The following is an 18192-nucleotide window of genomic DNA, read 5'->3' on the forward strand; positions in this document are numbered from 1 at the left end:
CAAGTTCCAGATTAAATATGGTGTGAATTCCGAGAATCAAAATTCGAAAGCATAAATATGCTTTTCGGAAAGGTCGTTCCAGAAGTGTGGAATTTTCATTCCGGAAGCAACGAAATGCCATAATTAGCTTTTCGAATATATCTTTAGCACGATGTTTAGATTTTAAAATAAATTTTACTTAGAATATACCATGCAACATTTTTAATGTTTTAATTCGGTTTCCTTGTTGTATTCCTTTTCAGAATAGTTTATTTTATGACGAATACAACATCCCCAAAATTCTAACGTTGTACCACTTAATTAAAAATCATGACATACTACCACATCATATGTGCCAACTAATATTTAATACGCGAGATTTTATCAAGTTTTGTAAAGAAATGGAATTTAAGATCAAAGTGTAGGTTAAAAGATCAGTCATTCGGGGTTTAAAATGTTTTCTGTTGGGTAATATTTATCTCATGTGAAAGCACCTGAACCTAACATAACCAAGACAGGTGAAAAACATAATTTAACCAAACATTCAACTTCGAAATTGGTATTTGATGATAAGTCAAATGTTATCTCGTAAAGACAGAAGTATACATATATGGGTTCACACAAGCAAAGACAGAAAAAAAAAAGGATTTTAAACTGCGAAATTAGAGTCCGCTGTATAAACAGCCTCAGTACAATAAAAGGATTCACAAGACCTGCTATGATAGTCACTACTATATCTTGGAATTGTTCCAAATGGTCCATAATTACATTATAAATGCATTATGCATGCGTCCGTGAACGTGGATCATCTATTGAATATAGTTATTTACATTATTATTCTTGGATTCTCCACTGAATTACACAATACAACATCTCACCACCAGACCCTTTTGATCAATTCTAGCTTCTTCATTACCTACATTCATAAAATAACCATTCAGTATGCTCAAGGGCATTAAAGATTCATCACAAAAATAAATGATCCAACAGCTAACCTACAAAGGTAAGCTAGTGCCGACATCTGATCAAAATTGCTTATAAACTAGTAAGAACAGGCAAGAAGGTAAAATGGAAAAAATAAATGGAGATACGAAAAAATATATCTTCAGGAGGGGAAGTTACTCCACTACCAGCTTCAATGATAAGCTCACAAAAATTCTCAGATTTCAAAGATCTATATTTGTAAACGAGATTTTTTTTTTATCAGCAAAAACAAATATATTAAACGAGTGATAAAGTAATATATACAAAAAAGGAAAAATAAAAGGCAGCAATATTTGCAAACGAGTGATATTTTATGTACCAAATATATAATTTACTTCCTCGGTTTAATTAAGATGAACCGAGATTCAAGAAAAAAAAATAATGTGGGGATTATAATTACAAATATAACACTATTTCATCTTCAAGCTTTTAACAAAGACACAACAAACAAAAGCACTTCCTAAGATTACTTGGAGAAAGAACAAGCCAAAATCTCATAAGTTGTAAAAAAATCTAACAAATTTAAATTCTAACTTGGTTGTAAGTGATTTGGCATCTTCATATTTCACAATCACCGACTTGCTTATTACAAGTTCAAAAAAGTTAATTCTGTCAACAATCTCTGATGCTTAACTTTCAATCACTAACCAAAAGACGAAGTAAACTTATATATATTTTGGCTACAACTTTAGACTATGACAAGACACACAAATAATGAAAGCACATATTGACAAGTAAACCAAACAGATTATAGATACTACTAACAATTATGAAAGATGTCTATCAATATAGCAATTTATAAAATATATAAACAAATAGCAACAATAAAAATATGATAGATGCACCTTCAGGAGGCTGAGTTAGCTTCCGATTTTGGGCTGACATCATTTCTTTCTTCAATTGCAACAAAATGTCTTCCATTGTTCGCTCACGTTTCCAATAGGCAAGCATAGGAAACAAATGTGGCTCAACCTGGTAATTTGGTGATTAATGAGTTCAATTTCAATCACGCCAGAGTAACATGTCATGTTAATCCTAAAACTCCAGTCCAGTGAGTGTAGTGAGTTCAATTTCAATTTAGTGATTAATGAGCTCAATTCCAATTACGCAAAAATTGTCTCTTACCACTCCACTTTCTTGATTGACACATGTCATGTTAATCCTTGTTTGAAATCGAACAGATGGAGGATTGTCTGGATAATCCTTGCCACAAAACAATTTCAACTGGTAGATTCGTCCTTCATGAACAGTCTGGTAAAATGACATGACAGGAGAAACAAGCCATATCAATATATTATTTGATAGATGCAAGTCTCAGTTTTGCTTAGCAGCTACAAAGTGAAATGCGTTATTTAAGAAATTAAAAATAATCAGTGAACACAATAGGAAATGGAGTAAAAATAAGATGAGATGAAAGAAAATGGGATTTAATTATTTAGAAATAATAATTTATTTTTCATTTAATTTCTATCATCATAAAACCAATTATTTCACTACACATTTGCATGTTACTTGAAGTGAAACAAACGCAACCAAAGCCTTTTATTACAGGTAGGTTGACAACTTGAATCAAATGATACCGTTGTGTTCTGTCAAAACCAATCCTCCCTAGAGGCCAATCCTTATAACGGTTTCAACTCATTTTCTAGTCTTCACCCTCTAATCATTGGGCTATTCTTCATTGATGTTGTCACATCTACACTCCATCTTTTCCGTGACACTCATCTTGGCAACAAAGTACCAACTCCGGCACAATGCTGACATGGACTCTAAAACAGGTTTAATGTCTAAAATATAGGACACGCCACCACCACAAATATACATACATAACACACACACACAAATATACTCACTTTCATTACTCATGCTCAAATTGTGTAGAAAAAATGTCTAAGATGTGTTGAAGTGTCTGAGCATAAAATGAAAATTTAATTGTAACAGGAGTATCTAACACTTGCCGAATACTTATTGGACACTTGTCACAAACATGTCTAACAATAAATGTATCAAACACATCAATGGTATGATATCATTAATGTAGAAAACCTTATCCAATAAGAAAAGGCTTCTGTTGTAATATGTATAAAACTCACTCCAACCCTAAAACCTTGAAATTCTTCTTTTTGGTTCATTGACGAGTCCATTTTTTTTAAACATGTGTATGTACCATCTGGCCAATAAAAATAGCAGCCAACCAAAAAATATGTACAAAATAGAAAACACATTCATTCCATACACCTATTGAGTAGCACGACATCAATCAACTAAAAGGGAGCTGGTTTTACTGAAATATCTATATAATTGAGCTATTAGTTATACTAGTGGAACCTTTATTTGTGACTTGTCATCCAACATTTCAATCCATATGACCTTTTTGCATGTCTGAAGAACATATACATCAGTTTACAGATTATTGATCTATAATATTTTACTGAAAAATGTTCAACAACTCCCAGTTTCCCACTGAAGTTCAAAGTATTTACTTAGTCTAAGAAACAGATAAGGACGTTAGTTGGGGTTCCAAGTGTCAAAAATAACTAATAAAAGAAAAAGACAGTATTATTCCAGAAAAGCAGAGACAGCTTACACCAGGAGGGCCAATAATAGTCCCTGTCCAAGACTGCATGTATATGTCATCAGCATCATCCATTCCATAGCTAACAGTTCCATCCCCGATTCCCTTTTCACCTCTCTCAAGCTCTTCCAATAATCTGAAATTCCTAGGAACTGCAGAGGACCAAATAATTTAAGAGTAAATTTCAAATCTAAGTTCTACTAAGTTCATCAAAACTGCTTAAATGAAATAGTTACAAGAGAAATGCAAGAAACACACTTTCTAACACAGTTCTAAACACACTCTGTCCTATTTGGGAAAATCTATTCCATATCACAAAATTTTGAGGGTACCATGTCTATTTCATGAATCTCTCTCGTGATATAGTAGTTTTCAACAAATGTTAACCAATGAGAGAGTGTTAGAAAGAGTGTGTAACTAGAACTCCTCATAGTTGTGATGACTGATGAAGGCAGGCATTAACAATTGATAAATTACATTATCATAGAAAAATTATAAAGGGATTTTATAAGAAATTTTAAAGGAAAAATACAATTTGAAAGAGTACGAACCAATATAGGAAATAACAAACACTTTCCAGGTTCTCAACAACAATTAAACTTGTCACTCACAAGCAATGCGTACACGCATGTTGTGATAAACGTAAGATGACTTAAAACATAAATTAACTCCACAATACTCTGTATGACAAGGAGGATGCCATAATCATTGTACCACCACAGCATAATTTAAATTTGTCCAATAAGTCGACAAAACATAATTCCACCACTATATTACTATATTCATAACTTCACAAAAAGAGAAATACATAAACAGATGGCAGCACAAGAACTTCAGCTGCGATAGGTAGCAAAAGTAAAAACAAAGAACCACAATTGAGCTACAACATCAAGGGTTTTGTGGTCTCCGCAACCCTGTTGCAGCCACCTCGGCCCCAATATCAAGGAATACAAATTCAAAATTTGAAGAAAAATAATCACAACTGCAACCGCAAGCACCATTTTGAAACCCCGCATGGACTGCCCACAGCAACTCAATTGCCACGTGCAGCAAGCTTTATACTAGCATAGCAGACACAACATTGGCTAACAATTCCACCAATTACAAAATCTTGAAGTAAAAATCTGTGTAACTCCCTTTTCATTTATTTCAGAATTGGTTATAAAATGTGGTGAATATTTTCCGGAGAAAAATGAAAGAAAGGTATCACCCCCTCTCCAATCACCATAACAATAAATAAAAAGCCAATAACCATACACCTCCAAAATAAAAAGTCATTTATAAGTTACGGTTGTTTTGTAACCAACTCATCATAACCCAACACAAGCACCCAATTCAAAACTTAACAAATTTCTAAAGTGAAACCCAATCAAAAAAAAAAAAAAGAACGCAACTAGAAACAGTGGAGTATGGCCAGAGCAAGCACAAAGGCTCCTTCCTCAATTAGGTAACCACAAGATCAGAAACAATATGAAGAGTCCGAAAGCATTTAACGATTGTAAAATTGAAGAATTGGAAAGGCAAATAACGATTGGGAAAAGGAATGAGTGCTCACCGACGACGCTGGATCCTTCAGAACCCATCACGATTGTGCGAAATTGGAAGACAGAAAACGGGTAGGGTTTGTTTGGAGAATCGATAGAGAGAATAAAGAAAGGCACCGAGTTTTATATATTTGGTGATGTTCCAGTTAGTTGTACTCCAATCCAACTACTGTAGAGGTTGGGAATATTTGTACATTTAACCTAACATAGTTTCCACTTAAAAGGGGAAAAATGTTTTTCTAAATTTTATTTTATTCCTTTCGAATAAACATATTCTATGTCTTCATAAAAAAAATGTATAAATATTTAGTTAGGAGAAACTAAACTTAATTTTTTAAATTTTGATTATGTCTAAAATACTAATTTAGTTTCTTATTTTCGTTAAATATATTTAATTTAATTTTAATTTTTTAATCAAAGTTTTAGTTTTTGTTCATTTTTGTCAATTTAGTTTTTTTTGGTAATGTCCTTTAAACACAATAGTACAGTGGTTAAGGTGATCCATGTCATATCCTAAAAATGATACTTAGAAGGGGGGACAAATGTCTCAACCAAAAAAGATTTAACATTTTATAAAATTTTTCAAATCACAGTTCATCCCATTTTTTCAGAATCTGTATCTCTCTAAAATTCCAGCCTATTCTTTTCTCTTCCTTCTCTCTAAACTTCTTCTCCTTCATTCCACAAATTCTCATTTTCTTCTTATTCCGATCATCAATCAAGCAACACCTGAGTCTTCCTAGTGTCAAGGGTTTCACTTTGCATCGATCAAATTGTTGTTTGGAGCTGGTATGTTCATCTTCTTCTTAGAACGTTTATTTTCCGGCACATGCAAACCAAGTTCCTGGTTGCATGTGTTCATCAGCTTCTTCTTCTCATTTCTGATCACTTTTCAGGTAATTTTGGGTTGGTCTTTTCTCACCAACCGATGAAATATAGGTGTTCTTGGGATTTTTTGGTGAGAACGCAAAGTCTGGCAAAGAATAATCGTTGTTCGGTTCGGTCAAAGAGGTAAGGGAAGCTAGCTAATTTAATTACTTGGTTTTAATGTATGAAATTGATTTGGATTATTCTATATGAATGTAAAATTGGATGAATTGGTGTTCGGTGTTGTTGGTGTGGAATATTGGTGTTGTGTTTATGATGATTTTGTATCTGCATGATTATGGTTCAGTGACCGAGTGAAATTGGAAGGAAGTGTGGTAGTGAAAATGGGAGAATTGTGTTCGGTTTGAGTTTGGTTTGTATAGGAAATCTGATTCTCGGTCATTGAGTTCATGATTCTGCAGAATTGACTCTCAAATCTGTGATGAAACTCTCTTAACAATGTTAGAAAGGTTTAAGCAATCTTAGTCCAGTGTGAAGAAGGTGTTTGATATATGTTTGAAGGATTAGAAGTTAGAAGATTGTAGTGAATTTGGTAAGGATTGGTGTTGATAATAATTCTGCAGTTATTCTGCAGAATTATGTAGTTCGCTGAGGGTCTTTAACTGACCGTTCAGTTTTTCTCTGGTGCACGGTCTTAACTGAGTTCTGCTATTGTGGATTCTTAGTTAATGACCGCTCGGTCTTGTGTTGATTTTCAATTTAATATAGCATTCGGTCTAGACATAACTTTTGATTGTAAACAACGATTAGGTATATCATATGCTTTACATGTTAATGACCGCTCGGTCCCATACTGTTCTAGTAGTGCTCGGTCATTTACCAACACTCGATTTCTAAAGCGCTCGGTCTCGGTAGTGCTTGATCTTGTACTGGTACTCGATTGGTATTGGTGTTCAGTCTAAGCTCTAAGTGTTCGATCTAAATCAATAATGTTCGGCCTAAGCCAATAGTGATCGGTCTAAGGCATTAGTATTTGTTCTAAATCATAAAGGTTCGGTCTAAGATTAAAGTGTTCGGTTTTAGCTTTAGAATTCGGTTGTTCTGGCATTTAGCTTCAAAGACTTTCGGCTCATGATTGAGTTTTTACTCTTTACATGACCGTTCGGTCATTTCACATATTGAGAGTGTTCGGCCATTTGGCCTTGTTCATAAGATGTGTTGACCTTGTCGTTCGGTCGTGCTCAAGGGTGATGGTTGTTTTACTGTTACGTTTGATGTTATTTAAAGGTGTTATAGATGAGGAAATATGTTGTTAATGAAGTATGCTATTTAAAATGTGATATGAATGGAATAGTATGGATATGAAGAAGTATGATGTGATTTGTATTATATGGATATGAAAAAGTGTTCTAAGGAGGAATATCTCAGAAATGGTTATGGAATTGTAAAGTATGAATATGGTCAGACGAAGCTGTCGTTCATCCTGACATTCTAATGGTCACCGAGTCTCAAGTAGAGAATGGTGGCGCATGTGGTGAGAATAGTAGGAGGCCTGGTTGCGTATAGCTTGGGGTTCCAGCTATCGAACTAAACTCATGTGTAGACTTGGGTTTCCAGCTACAGTGAGGGATAAAGGACTAACCTCGTGTGGCGGCTTGGGTTTCCAGCTATGGTAATTCTAATGATTTTCCATATTACCTTTCCACAAGTGCAAGAACGTCCGTAGCTACATAATTCATACAGTCGGTTATAACAAGCATGTATGTTTTCCGTAGATGGATGATTGTATTATATGATTGCATCAATTGTATGTTTACATAGTTAATTAAATTACACTAGCTTACCTTATTTTCCTATCTTGTCATGTTGTCTGTTTGGTCGTCCTTGTCCTTGCAATGATCACCCTTTTGGGTGTGAGCAGTGTGTGCAGTAGATATTCTAGAGCAGGCGCTGGCAGGAGAGGAGGGTTTCCACTAAGAGTAAGACCGTTCGGTCTTGTATTTTTTTACTTTTAGTATAGGACCGTTCGGTGTAATACACTATTTGTACGACCATTCGGTTGATACACCTCTTGTATGACCGATCAGTCTGCTCTTATGATTTATATTAATATAGGTTTCTGTAAAGTTTTTAATTTATGGTTATTTTAGGATAACTGTAAGTTAGCTTTATTGCTTGTAACTGTTCTATTTTATTGTAAATGTAAGGACCCTTAAGTATAGTTTATAGCTGTATTTTTGGGATGTTACAATCCAGTTCATCTGACATTACTTAACATTTCTCAAAAAAATAGAATTTATTATCTTCACTGTAGATGATAGATTGGTTAAGATTAACATTCTCACGTTTTTTTTATTGATCCAAGCTTGGATGCAACTACTTTTGGATGTTTAGATAAACTTACTTTCATCAAATGATTATTCTTAATGTGTATTGTTTCGGTAGGATTTTACAGGACCGAGAGACGAACCTTTGCTGACGTGTCTTCCTCGCCTCCAAACACTTGGATCGCCTGAGTCGCTCGCCTTTCTTCAGTGTAGACCGTTCGGTCACGTCGGTCTTGGCCGATCGGTTGCCTTCGGGCTCCAAGGGGGAGGTACTTGCAAAAGATACTCCGACGCTCAAGTTATGCGTGTGATTTGAAGAGCCTCGGCTCTTGGTTGAGTATTTAGTGAAAGATTATCATTGTTGAATGTTTTGGGTGTTATGAAGGGTGAATTGAACGTAAGTGGAACGTACCTGAATTTGGCCCTGTCAATGTATTTATAAGTGTTTCATAGATCAAATAAAAACAACCTTACCTGGAGATCCGGTTAGTTACCCATAAACGGCTTTATCAATATCTTCAACCAAATATTTTGGATTTGCTTTATCAAATATCTTTAACCAGATATCTTTAAATATTTTATCATCCACTGAACTATTGGCCCAGTAACAACTTAAGCGATGACCCAATTACCATTTGAAGTAGCTTATTAGCACTGTAGGCCCAATTATGGCCCAAACCATTTGACCAGGTTGACCAATGGCGAATAGACCGATCGGCCTTATTCAATAACCGCTCGGTCCATATTTCATACTATACATCATGCCCCCCAAGTCCGAGTTAAGCGTTCGGCTTTAGCCGTGGTTAACTATAGGACTTATGAGTTTGAGGGAGGTTGTATTTGTTGTACCTGTACCAAGGAGGAAAAATAATCGAATTTGAAGCAAAAGAAAGTAGATGGTTATACCATGTAAGCAAGACCGTTCGGCTCCGATTGTGGTGTGAATGATCGTTCGGCTTTGACATAGAAGTTCTTCCCAGAGAGCGGGCTTTGCCGTTCGGCTTTGCACTAGGAGTTCCTGGAGAACTTCCTAGCGATAGGTCTTTATCTCTTTGCTTTGACTTTGACCTAGGAGTTCTTCCTAGGGAACGGGTTTTACCGTTCGACTTTGCACTAGGAGTTCCTGGAGAACTTCCTAGCGAGAGGGCTTTACCTCTTTGCTTTGAATTTGACCTAGGAGTTCTTCCTTGAGAACGGGCTTTACCGTTCGGCTTTGCACTAAAAGTTCCTGGAGAACTTCCTAGCGGGATGGCTTTACCTCTTTGCTTTGACTTTAACCTAGGAGTTCTTCCTAGAGAACGAGCTTTACCGTTCGGTTTTTCAGCGTAGGAGTTCGTTTTGGAACTTCCTAGAGGACGAGAATGAGGTTGTATAGAACCTCACCGCTCGGTTTAGGACGAGAGTGAGGCCGTATAGAACCTCACCGCTCGATTTAGGACCAGGGATTCTCAGAGAGCGTTCCTTGGGTTTTGTTGACGCCAGTGATGGCTTACTTCTGAGAGGGATTTACCTCTTCGATCTTCGTCTTCAACGAGAGGGATTTACCTCTCGGTCTTTTCATCAAATTTCTGGCGAGAGGGATTTACCTCTCGGCCAAGAGGGATTTACCTCTCAGCTCTTGCATAGTCCTGTCACCTGCGCTGTGAAGTCGGACGACTAAAAACAAATGAGGCAGAAGGATCGAGCTGTTGCATGGTTGAACACTTGATGCCAAATTTGGCTAAGTGGTGAGTGCATTAATAAATCTTGAACAATATTATAATATTGAATTAAGATATTTTAAATTAAATCATATAAATTAAATAATAAAATGAATTTATATCAAAATAATTATCTGTAAAGTCGTACAAGCTTATTGACGTTGATGGTGAGATTGCATCCATGTCTGGTTCCTTGTGGTTACAGAGAATGCCCCTCGGCCCCACGATGGGCGCCAAAATGTTTCGATAGGATTTTACGGGACCAAGAGACGAACCTTTGCTGACGTGTCTTCCTTGCCTCTGAACGCTTGGATTGCCTGAGCCTTTCGCCTTTCTTCAGTCTGGACCGTTCGGTCACGTCGGTCTTGGCCAATCGGTTGCCTTCGGGCTCCAAGGGGGAGGTACCTGCAAAAGATACTCCGACGTTCAAGTTAGGCGTGTGATTTGAAGAGCCTCGACTCTTGGTTGAGTATTTAGTGAAATATTATCACTGTTGAATGTTTTGGGTGTTATGAAGGGTGAATTGAACGTAAGTGGAACGTACCTGGCTTTTGGCCTTGTCAATGTATTTATAAATGTTTCATAGATCAAATAAAAACAACCTTACCTGGAGATCCAGTTAGTTACCCATAAACGGCTTTATCAATATCTTCAACCAAATATTTTGGATTTTCTTTATCAAATATCTTTAACCAGATATCTTTAATTATTTTATCATCCACTAGACTATTGGCCCAGTAACAACTTAAGCGCTGGCCCAATTACGATTTGAAGTAGCTTATTAGCGCTGTAGGCCCAATTATGGCCCAAACCATTTGACCAGGTTGACCAATGGCGGATAGACCGATCGACCTTATTCAATAACCGCTCGGTCCATATTTCATACTATATATGTTTAATGAAAGTTTATTTTCTTCAACGTAGATCGCTTGTACATATTAATGAAAATCTATTTTCTTCCAATTTAGTTCATCTTACCTTCAAGTGCCTCCAAAGTCTATCAAACGAAACTCTTAGTAGAATTTGCTATATTACTACATTACACGAAATGTTAGGTTCATCTATCTTGTATGAAATACTTTATTGCAATGGTAGAAATTTACAAATGTTACAAATAACACCTGGATTACCAAACCAGTAAAGGTTTCCTGAAACTTCATGGTACCTAGTCCTATAATTCTCCTTTTAATGCGTTAAAAGATAAATGAAGTTTTAGTTCAACTTCCACCACAATACGAACATCATTAAAAATTCAATCAACTTCTAACTCCATGTGCTCTTCTTGTTCCTATTCAGACTTTGAGGAACCAAGTTCTCCTAGATACTCATGAGTAACTTTTTCTTATCCTTTATGGGATAGACAACCTTTTTTTTCTTGGATATGTCCATGACACTCAGACTTAAAAGTGATATGACTTCTTGTACTTGTAGCATACGATAGATCCTTCCTTTCATTTGTTCTTTTGGTCATTCCTAAAGGTAGATCCAAGGTATCTATCCTTGAACGGTGTGCTCTTCTTTCTCCTTCACATGGATTGGATTTTTCCTCGACATGAATGATAATTCTTCTTCTTCTTCCTTTCCCATAAAGTCTTCTTTAGTGTTTGACTCTTCTAAGGGTTTCTCGGCCTTGAAGGATTTTATGAGTGTCCTTATAGTTGGATTTTGAACTTTAAGGACAATACTCTTTTCTTTTTTTCAAAAATTCATCCCACTGAAGCTCTAGCTCATGGACTTTTAGGTCAACAAGTTCCTCTTAACTCATACCATCAAGATTTTTTGAGGTTCTTAGAGCAATAACTTGTTGTCTCCATTACCTGGGAAGGCTGCGAAGAATTTTGTAAATATTATCAAAATTTTCGTAAACCTTACCTAATGATCTTTTTTTGTTTAAGATAGTTTGAAACTTGTTAAACATAGCTTGGATGTTTCTGTTGTCCAACATGGAGAATAACTTGTATTGTTGGGTTCACAAGCTTAGTTTGTTTCTTTTTACTTCACTCGAGCCTTCATATATAACGATCAAGGTGTTCCACATTTCTTTGGCTCCATTGAAGGCATAGACCTTCTTGTATTATTCTTTCGAAAAAAACACACATTAGTGAATTTTTAACTTTAGAGTTTAAGAGATACCTTTGCTTTTGGTCGTCTAACTAATTACTTTTGAGTAGTGCTTCACCCTTCTCATCAAGGGGAATATAGTTCCCATTTCTAACCACGTCCCACATATCTATATGGCATGACTCAAAGAAAGCAATCATTCATTACTTGTAGTAGTTGAACTTCTCTCCCTTGAACAAGGGAGGGCGATTGACTGTGTATCATTCATTTTCCATTTGGATCTTTTCCTCAAGTCCGACTAAGGACTAACCCTAAAGGTTAACTATGATACCAACTGAAACACAAAAAAACACTAGAGGGAGAGAGGGGGGGGGGGAGGAGAAGGGGTTGAATAGTGTTTTAAAACATTTTTTTTTCAAAACAACGCTTAATGACTTTAGTAGAGGTTAGACGATCTGCTATAGTTGTTAGACACTTGTGTGTTTTAAAGGAGCGTTTAAGAAAACGTTTAAAATGAAAAACAATAACATATGATTTTTATACTGGTTCGCTCCAACCTAAGCTACATCCAATTCTCCCTTAAGACCTCTTAAGGGGTTCCACTAATCTTTAAAAAGATTACATGAGTTTCACCCCTTCTGGTTTACAATAAGTATTATCAATCACTCCTGGTTTCAACCCTAGTTGACTAACTAGATCATTTAACTTAACTGATCTAAACACCAAGTTTTTTAATTCACTTCTGAATTTACAACACAATAAAAAAGGTTTTTCAAACAAGATAACTTCAAAGGAGAATAAGTTTTCAATACAAAGAAAATCTGAAAGACTTGTAAGGGTTTTGCTCTTTAAATTAAAGTTTTAGATGATGTAGAGAAAGAGAGACAACATAATTGTTTTGTTTGAAAGCAAGGAATGGATGAACTGATAAAAGTTTCACGAAATTGTTGAAGTTGTTGAAGGAGATGCTTCCAGAAAATAACACATTACCTATTCGTAATTATGAGGCGAAGAAAATTTTATGTCCAATGGATTTGGAATACTAAAAGATACATGCATATCCCAATGATTGTGTATTGTATAGAGATGAGTATACTTCACTAAAGGTGTGTCCCATATGTGGTTTATCACGGTTTAAGAGGAAAGTTGATGGAAATAATGATAATGAAGACAATAATGGTCCACCTGCTAAGGTGATGTGGTACTTGCCTATAGTACCTAGATTGAATTGATTAATTTCCATTAAAGAAGATGTGAAGAATCTTAAATGGCACGTTGATGAAAAAAAGTGTGATAATCTTCTTCGACACCTAGTTGATTCCCCACAATGGAAGAAGATTGATGAAACATTTCCAAAATTTGTTGCAGAGCCAAGAAACTTAAGACTTGCACTTGCTACCGATGATATAAATCCTTATGGCAACTTAAGTAGCAAACATAGTTCATGGCCAATTCTGTTGATGATTTACAATCTATCTCCTTTGTCGTGCATAAAGAGAAAATGTGTAATGTTGTTTGTGATGATATTGAGTCCTAAACAACCTAAAAATGAAATTGATGTGTATATGAAACCATTAATTGATGATTTGAAAATGTTGTGAGAAGAGGGCGTCAAAGTCTTCAGTTCATATTCAAAAAAAAAACTTTCATTTGCGTGCAATGTTGATTTTCACTAACTTGAAATCCTTGTTTCAATAGTTGTAAGTATACATTTTTTTCATATCAATTCATTGTGATATTAATATATTAACTTGTGTTTCAAATGTTTCAAATTTAATTAGAGAGTTGGGTAGACCTAGAGCATAGCAAATTGAAATAATTTATCCAAAGATTAACATTCATTGATCTTTAACTTATTAATTTTTGTGTGTAAAATTTAGACAATTATATTTGACTATTTTCTTTGCCATGTTTGGTGTAACAAGCAGTCAAATTCCTGAGAATGCATGTATTATATAATGTCATGGATTAAGACCATCATCCAAGCAAGAATTAGAGATGATTGGACTGAGGTAATAATATATCTTTGAAATCTTACAAATCACATTTAATTTTGAACATTAGAATGCAAATAATAGTCAAGTTTTCATGTTTTTGCAATGGTTCAACAATCCATCCCCATTAACAGAGACCACAATCATGAAGCTAAGGCATGAATGGATATCATATCTTTTGGAAATATGGAATTAGACTATAATAATAATTAGTTTCAATTCTGTGTTTTGATATTGACAGTTTTAATTTTTAGTTTTATTTATCATAACTAAATTTTAGTTATAGTTTGAATTGTCAAAATATGAATTTTACATATATAAAATGTCAAAACTAGTTTGTAGTTTTCTTCTTTTTCAGGTTGATAAATTTGTAAAAATAATCTTCTATACAAACACTAAAAGAACGTTAGAAAATATACTTTTACAAAATCTTACATCTTTTCAGATTTTCTCAAACATCTAATTTTTTTTAAAATTTTATTTACATCTTAAAAGTATTATATTATCATATTTTTATATTATAAATGCAGTTCTTTAATTTCTAAAAATATTATACTTATATTCCTTATAGAAATGTCACTGTAATAGTTAAAAAAAGAAATTAGAAAATAAATTTAATTTTAAAATTTTCAATTTTGTCACTGCAATTTTGTTTACTCTACAACATCTCAAAGTTCAGTAAAAATTAAAACGTAATGTCAGTCACCAAATTTAAAAAGAAAATGTTTAAGCCATTAATATATTTTTATTACATATGGTTTTTATAATTTTGATTCTTATAAAAAAAGTTAATAATAATTTAGTTATTAGTTTTCTGCATAATTTTGCCATAATATCAATATATTATTTAATTATTAATTTAAACACATGACGTGATGATTAGACATTATTTACTCATATTATATATAAAAGTTCATCATACATATATCGTGTTAAAACTTATTTTTAAAAATTGAATAATCGGAAAATAAAAGGTAGTTTCATCATAAAAAAGTAAATTATTTCATAATTCAATTGTGACATCTCAAAATATATAGCAATGTATATATGTAGAATGCATCGATTATAATAATAGAAAGCAGTTAAGAGTACACAATAGATAGGATTAAGGAGTACAGTTATCCAAGTCTGGCTGGGAAGTTTTAAAATTTAAGTACAAGTTCATAATTCTCCAAAATACATGATTGAATAAAGGTTCAATGGGACCTAAAGAGTGTTTCCAAAATACAGATCATGATAAAATGAAGGCTAGAAGTCTTTCAAAATAAAGAGCTATTTAAATTAAGAGTTAGTAGAAATCCTAAGCACTAGGGGCTGGGTCTTCCTCAACTTCCAAAGCTTGCTCCAAAGGTACATCATCACCTACTGCTCACATCCAAAGGATTGGATGATCATCGCAAAGGGGAAAGCAAACACATGCAACACATACAAATACAAGGGTGAGCTAGGTCTCAAACAATCATACAATTCATTTTCAATCAATCTAGCATTTCCCAGAATATCCATACACACATAAACACCTTAGTCATCATAAACATAAGCATTTATTTCATAAAACTCATCAAGACAAGCATCCTATCATGTTAAGACTCTAGACACATCCGGACTTGGAATGAATGTAGAGTTTAGGCAGGTTGTGCACTTGTGGTGGCCCCTACTGCTTTGCAAAGTCATTGCCGAGGGGTTTCACCCGACCACACACAAGGCTAGTCCGTTACCGCGGAATAGACCTCCAGTGATAGCGTCTACCCTAAGACCTCCCACTACTCTCACCACACGCGTCAATCCTCTCTAAGTGAGAATGAGAGACCGTTAGAGTGTTAGGGATAACCCCCATATGAAAGCCTCTTACATTCATTCAATACACTAAATGATCTCACCTAGAGATCTTACTTTCATATTCAATCCGACCACTTTAAATCATAGGATATACCTCTTGAATTAATAATTCCTCTCAAAGTTTCACACCAATCAAGACTTTTGATCATTTCATAATTCCTTTGAACCAAAATCAAACCAAAATATACACGCTAAAGTTGCCACCATGTAATATAGTTCTACAATCCCAAAATAAATAATAGTTCATCATTTCTCTATGAATGCCTAAGACTACATTACAACCATTTATACTTCTATCATTAATCAGCAAGGATGACCCTAGTACAATCATATGTCTAATAGCTTTTTCCTTTCAATATTTAAAGTTAATAAAATTAACAAAAAGTGAAACTATCTACATGCTCACACTAAAATATTTAAAGGCATACGTCAATAAAATTAAAAGGTCTCTAGAATGTAATTTCTAATACACCAAAAATATATTTTCTTAAGCCATCATGGCTTAAATAAAATATGTTAATTAAACTTTTATGATTTAAGTTTACGTAAACAATTTCCAACAAAGAAGACTAACGTATTAAAGTAACTAAATTTGATATTTAACAAATTATTATTAAAAACAAATACCCTCACGACCCTCCCATACCCTTCTTTTTATAACTTATCCAATTCTTTAAAACCACCAATTTATACTTACGAGAATGCTACAAAGATCTCATTTCCAATCATTTATAAACAAAAATATAAGGTTGTCTACCACTAGCTTCTTATTTTCGTACCTAGTGAAAATTTCCTGTAGCATCTAACTACATCCTCACTATTTTACTCTAAATTCTATACCACTTAACTTTATCTCTATCTCTGCCTTTTCTAAAAGTAAGAAACCATATTCATGCTTATGCAACTATCAAAAATTCCGAAATAAATCTCTTAGTCAATACATCTTCTATAGGCAAATAAACTAGATGAAAACCACACATTACTTATTACATCCAGGTTCAACCAGCATTTATTTTTAAAGAGAAACAACATCTTCAAAAGTGAAAATACAGTACCAAGACTACTGCAATCAGAATATTCAAGCTTAAACTAATTGCTTTTTAGTAAGATTCAACAACATTTTCTGGTGCAGAAATTTTAAAATAGCAACATTTTTTTTATGACAGAAACAACAACATTTTCTGGTGCAGAAATTTTAAAACAGCAGCATTTTTTTTATGACAGAAACAACAACATTTTCTGGTGCAGAATTTTTAAAAACAACAACATTTTTTTTTTCTGCAGAATTTTAATTTAACACAGCAAGAAATTTGCAGAATTTATAACAGCTAACAACATGCCTTTTTGATAGCAATCAGAAATGATTTAGGTGCAATACAACATCCAAACAGCAAGGTTTTCTTGTGTAGAAACAATAATTAAAATAATGTGAAAGAAAGAAATAATTAAACATAGGCATTCTTTCACAATTTCTACAAAACCCATCTCATGCATACAAGGATTTCACAAGGCATAAATAAAAAGAAAAACTTAGCTCCCCTTACCTTAAATTTTCAATAACTAAACTCAAGAGGAAATCCAAAGGCACTCTAGAAAAATTGACAGCACCTATATTTCACCAAATGGTGATAGAAATTAGTCTCTAAAATAAGCTTAGGGTTAAGATTTTGGGGAAAAATCACAAGTGAACTACATGCAACAAAATTTGCTACATGATCACAGTTCAAAAAGGGGAAAATTACTTACCCTATGAAATCGCAAATGCAATCGGTGAAAATTGGAGCCCTTGATGCAAAGATCGCCTAGACGTCTGCGGAATGGGAATCCAGTGACTCAATGGAGGGAAAATCTAGAGAGAAGAATGGGTTTTGGAGAGGACAATGTTAGAGAGATGTTTGAAGGAGAGAAAATGAAATGTAAGTTTCTGAAAATGTCTTCAGAAACTGTTTTTAAGTTTTATTTATTTTTTTTAAAGGTTATTACATCAATTGACAAGACTTTTTTTATATAACTTCTTTAAAATTATCTTTTTTATTTTTAGCTTTATATAAATTAACTTTAATTTATAAAATATTTGATTTCATTCTTTTCATGTAAGTTCTTTTAAAAAAATTTGTCCAAACAGACTTAATATAGTAGTATAAAAAAATTGATATAAAAATGTAACTACAATTAAATATTTTCACGAAATTAAAAAAATTAAATGAATTTAAACTATATTTTAATATTTTTTAGACAAAGATGAGACCACTGCTCTGGCGTAACGTGTGGGAACTTCCGAATTGAACTGTCTGGTTCAGAGGCTGCCACGTCAATACAAAACAAAAACAAACAGTGTTCTTGCCTTTCACGACTTATTGT

General features: G+C 33.9%; 1 protein-coding gene and 1 long non-coding RNA gene across 2 annotated transcripts; both read right to left on the reverse strand.

Annotated features, from left to right (window-relative positions):
* Positions 1 to 608: 608 nt before the first annotated feature.
* Positions 609 to 5271, reverse strand: LOC108335657 (ubiquitin-conjugating enzyme E2 variant 1A). The gene is made up of 5 exons (XM_017571728.2): positions 5094 to 5271; positions 3551 to 3690; positions 2089 to 2214; positions 1809 to 1935; positions 609 to 895 (listed from the first exon to the last, which is right to left on the reverse strand). The coding sequence occupies exons 1-5, from the start codon at positions 5119 to 5121 to the stop codon at positions 837 to 839; spliced, it is 480 nt and encodes a 159-aa protein (XP_017427217.1). The 5' UTR covers positions 5122 to 5271; the 3' UTR covers positions 609 to 836.
* Positions 5272 to 15038: 9767 nt separating this feature from the next.
* On the reverse strand, positions 15039 to 17757 carry LOC108335659 (uncharacterized). Its single transcript, XR_001832770.2, has 3 exons — positions 17578 to 17757; positions 17376 to 17439; positions 15039 to 15357 (listed from the first exon to the last, which is right to left on the reverse strand). It is a non-coding gene; the product is annotated as an uncharacterized LOC108335659 (long non-coding RNA).
* Between the last annotated feature and the right edge of the window lie 435 nt (positions 17758 to 18192).

This window comes from Vigna angularis, chromosome 10 (assembly GCF_016808095.1).
Source record: "Vigna angularis cultivar LongXiaoDou No.4 chromosome 10, ASM1680809v1, whole genome shotgun sequence".
Taxonomy (NCBI): Eukaryota; Viridiplantae; Streptophyta; class Magnoliopsida; order Fabales; family Fabaceae; genus Vigna; species Vigna angularis.

Coding starts and splice junctions, on each gene's coding strand:
- LOC108335657 (XM_017571728.2), bottom strand. CDS start 5,121: ATGGGTTCTGAAGGATCCAGCGTCGTCG. Junction 3,691..5,093: donor TGAAGGATCCAGCGTCGTCG/GTGAGCACTCAT, acceptor GGTCCTCTGCAG/TTCCTAGGAATTTCAGATTA. Junction 1,936..2,088: donor TCAATCAAGAAAGTGGAGTG/GTAAGAGACAAT, acceptor CCAAATTACCAG/GTTGAGCCACATTTGTTTCC.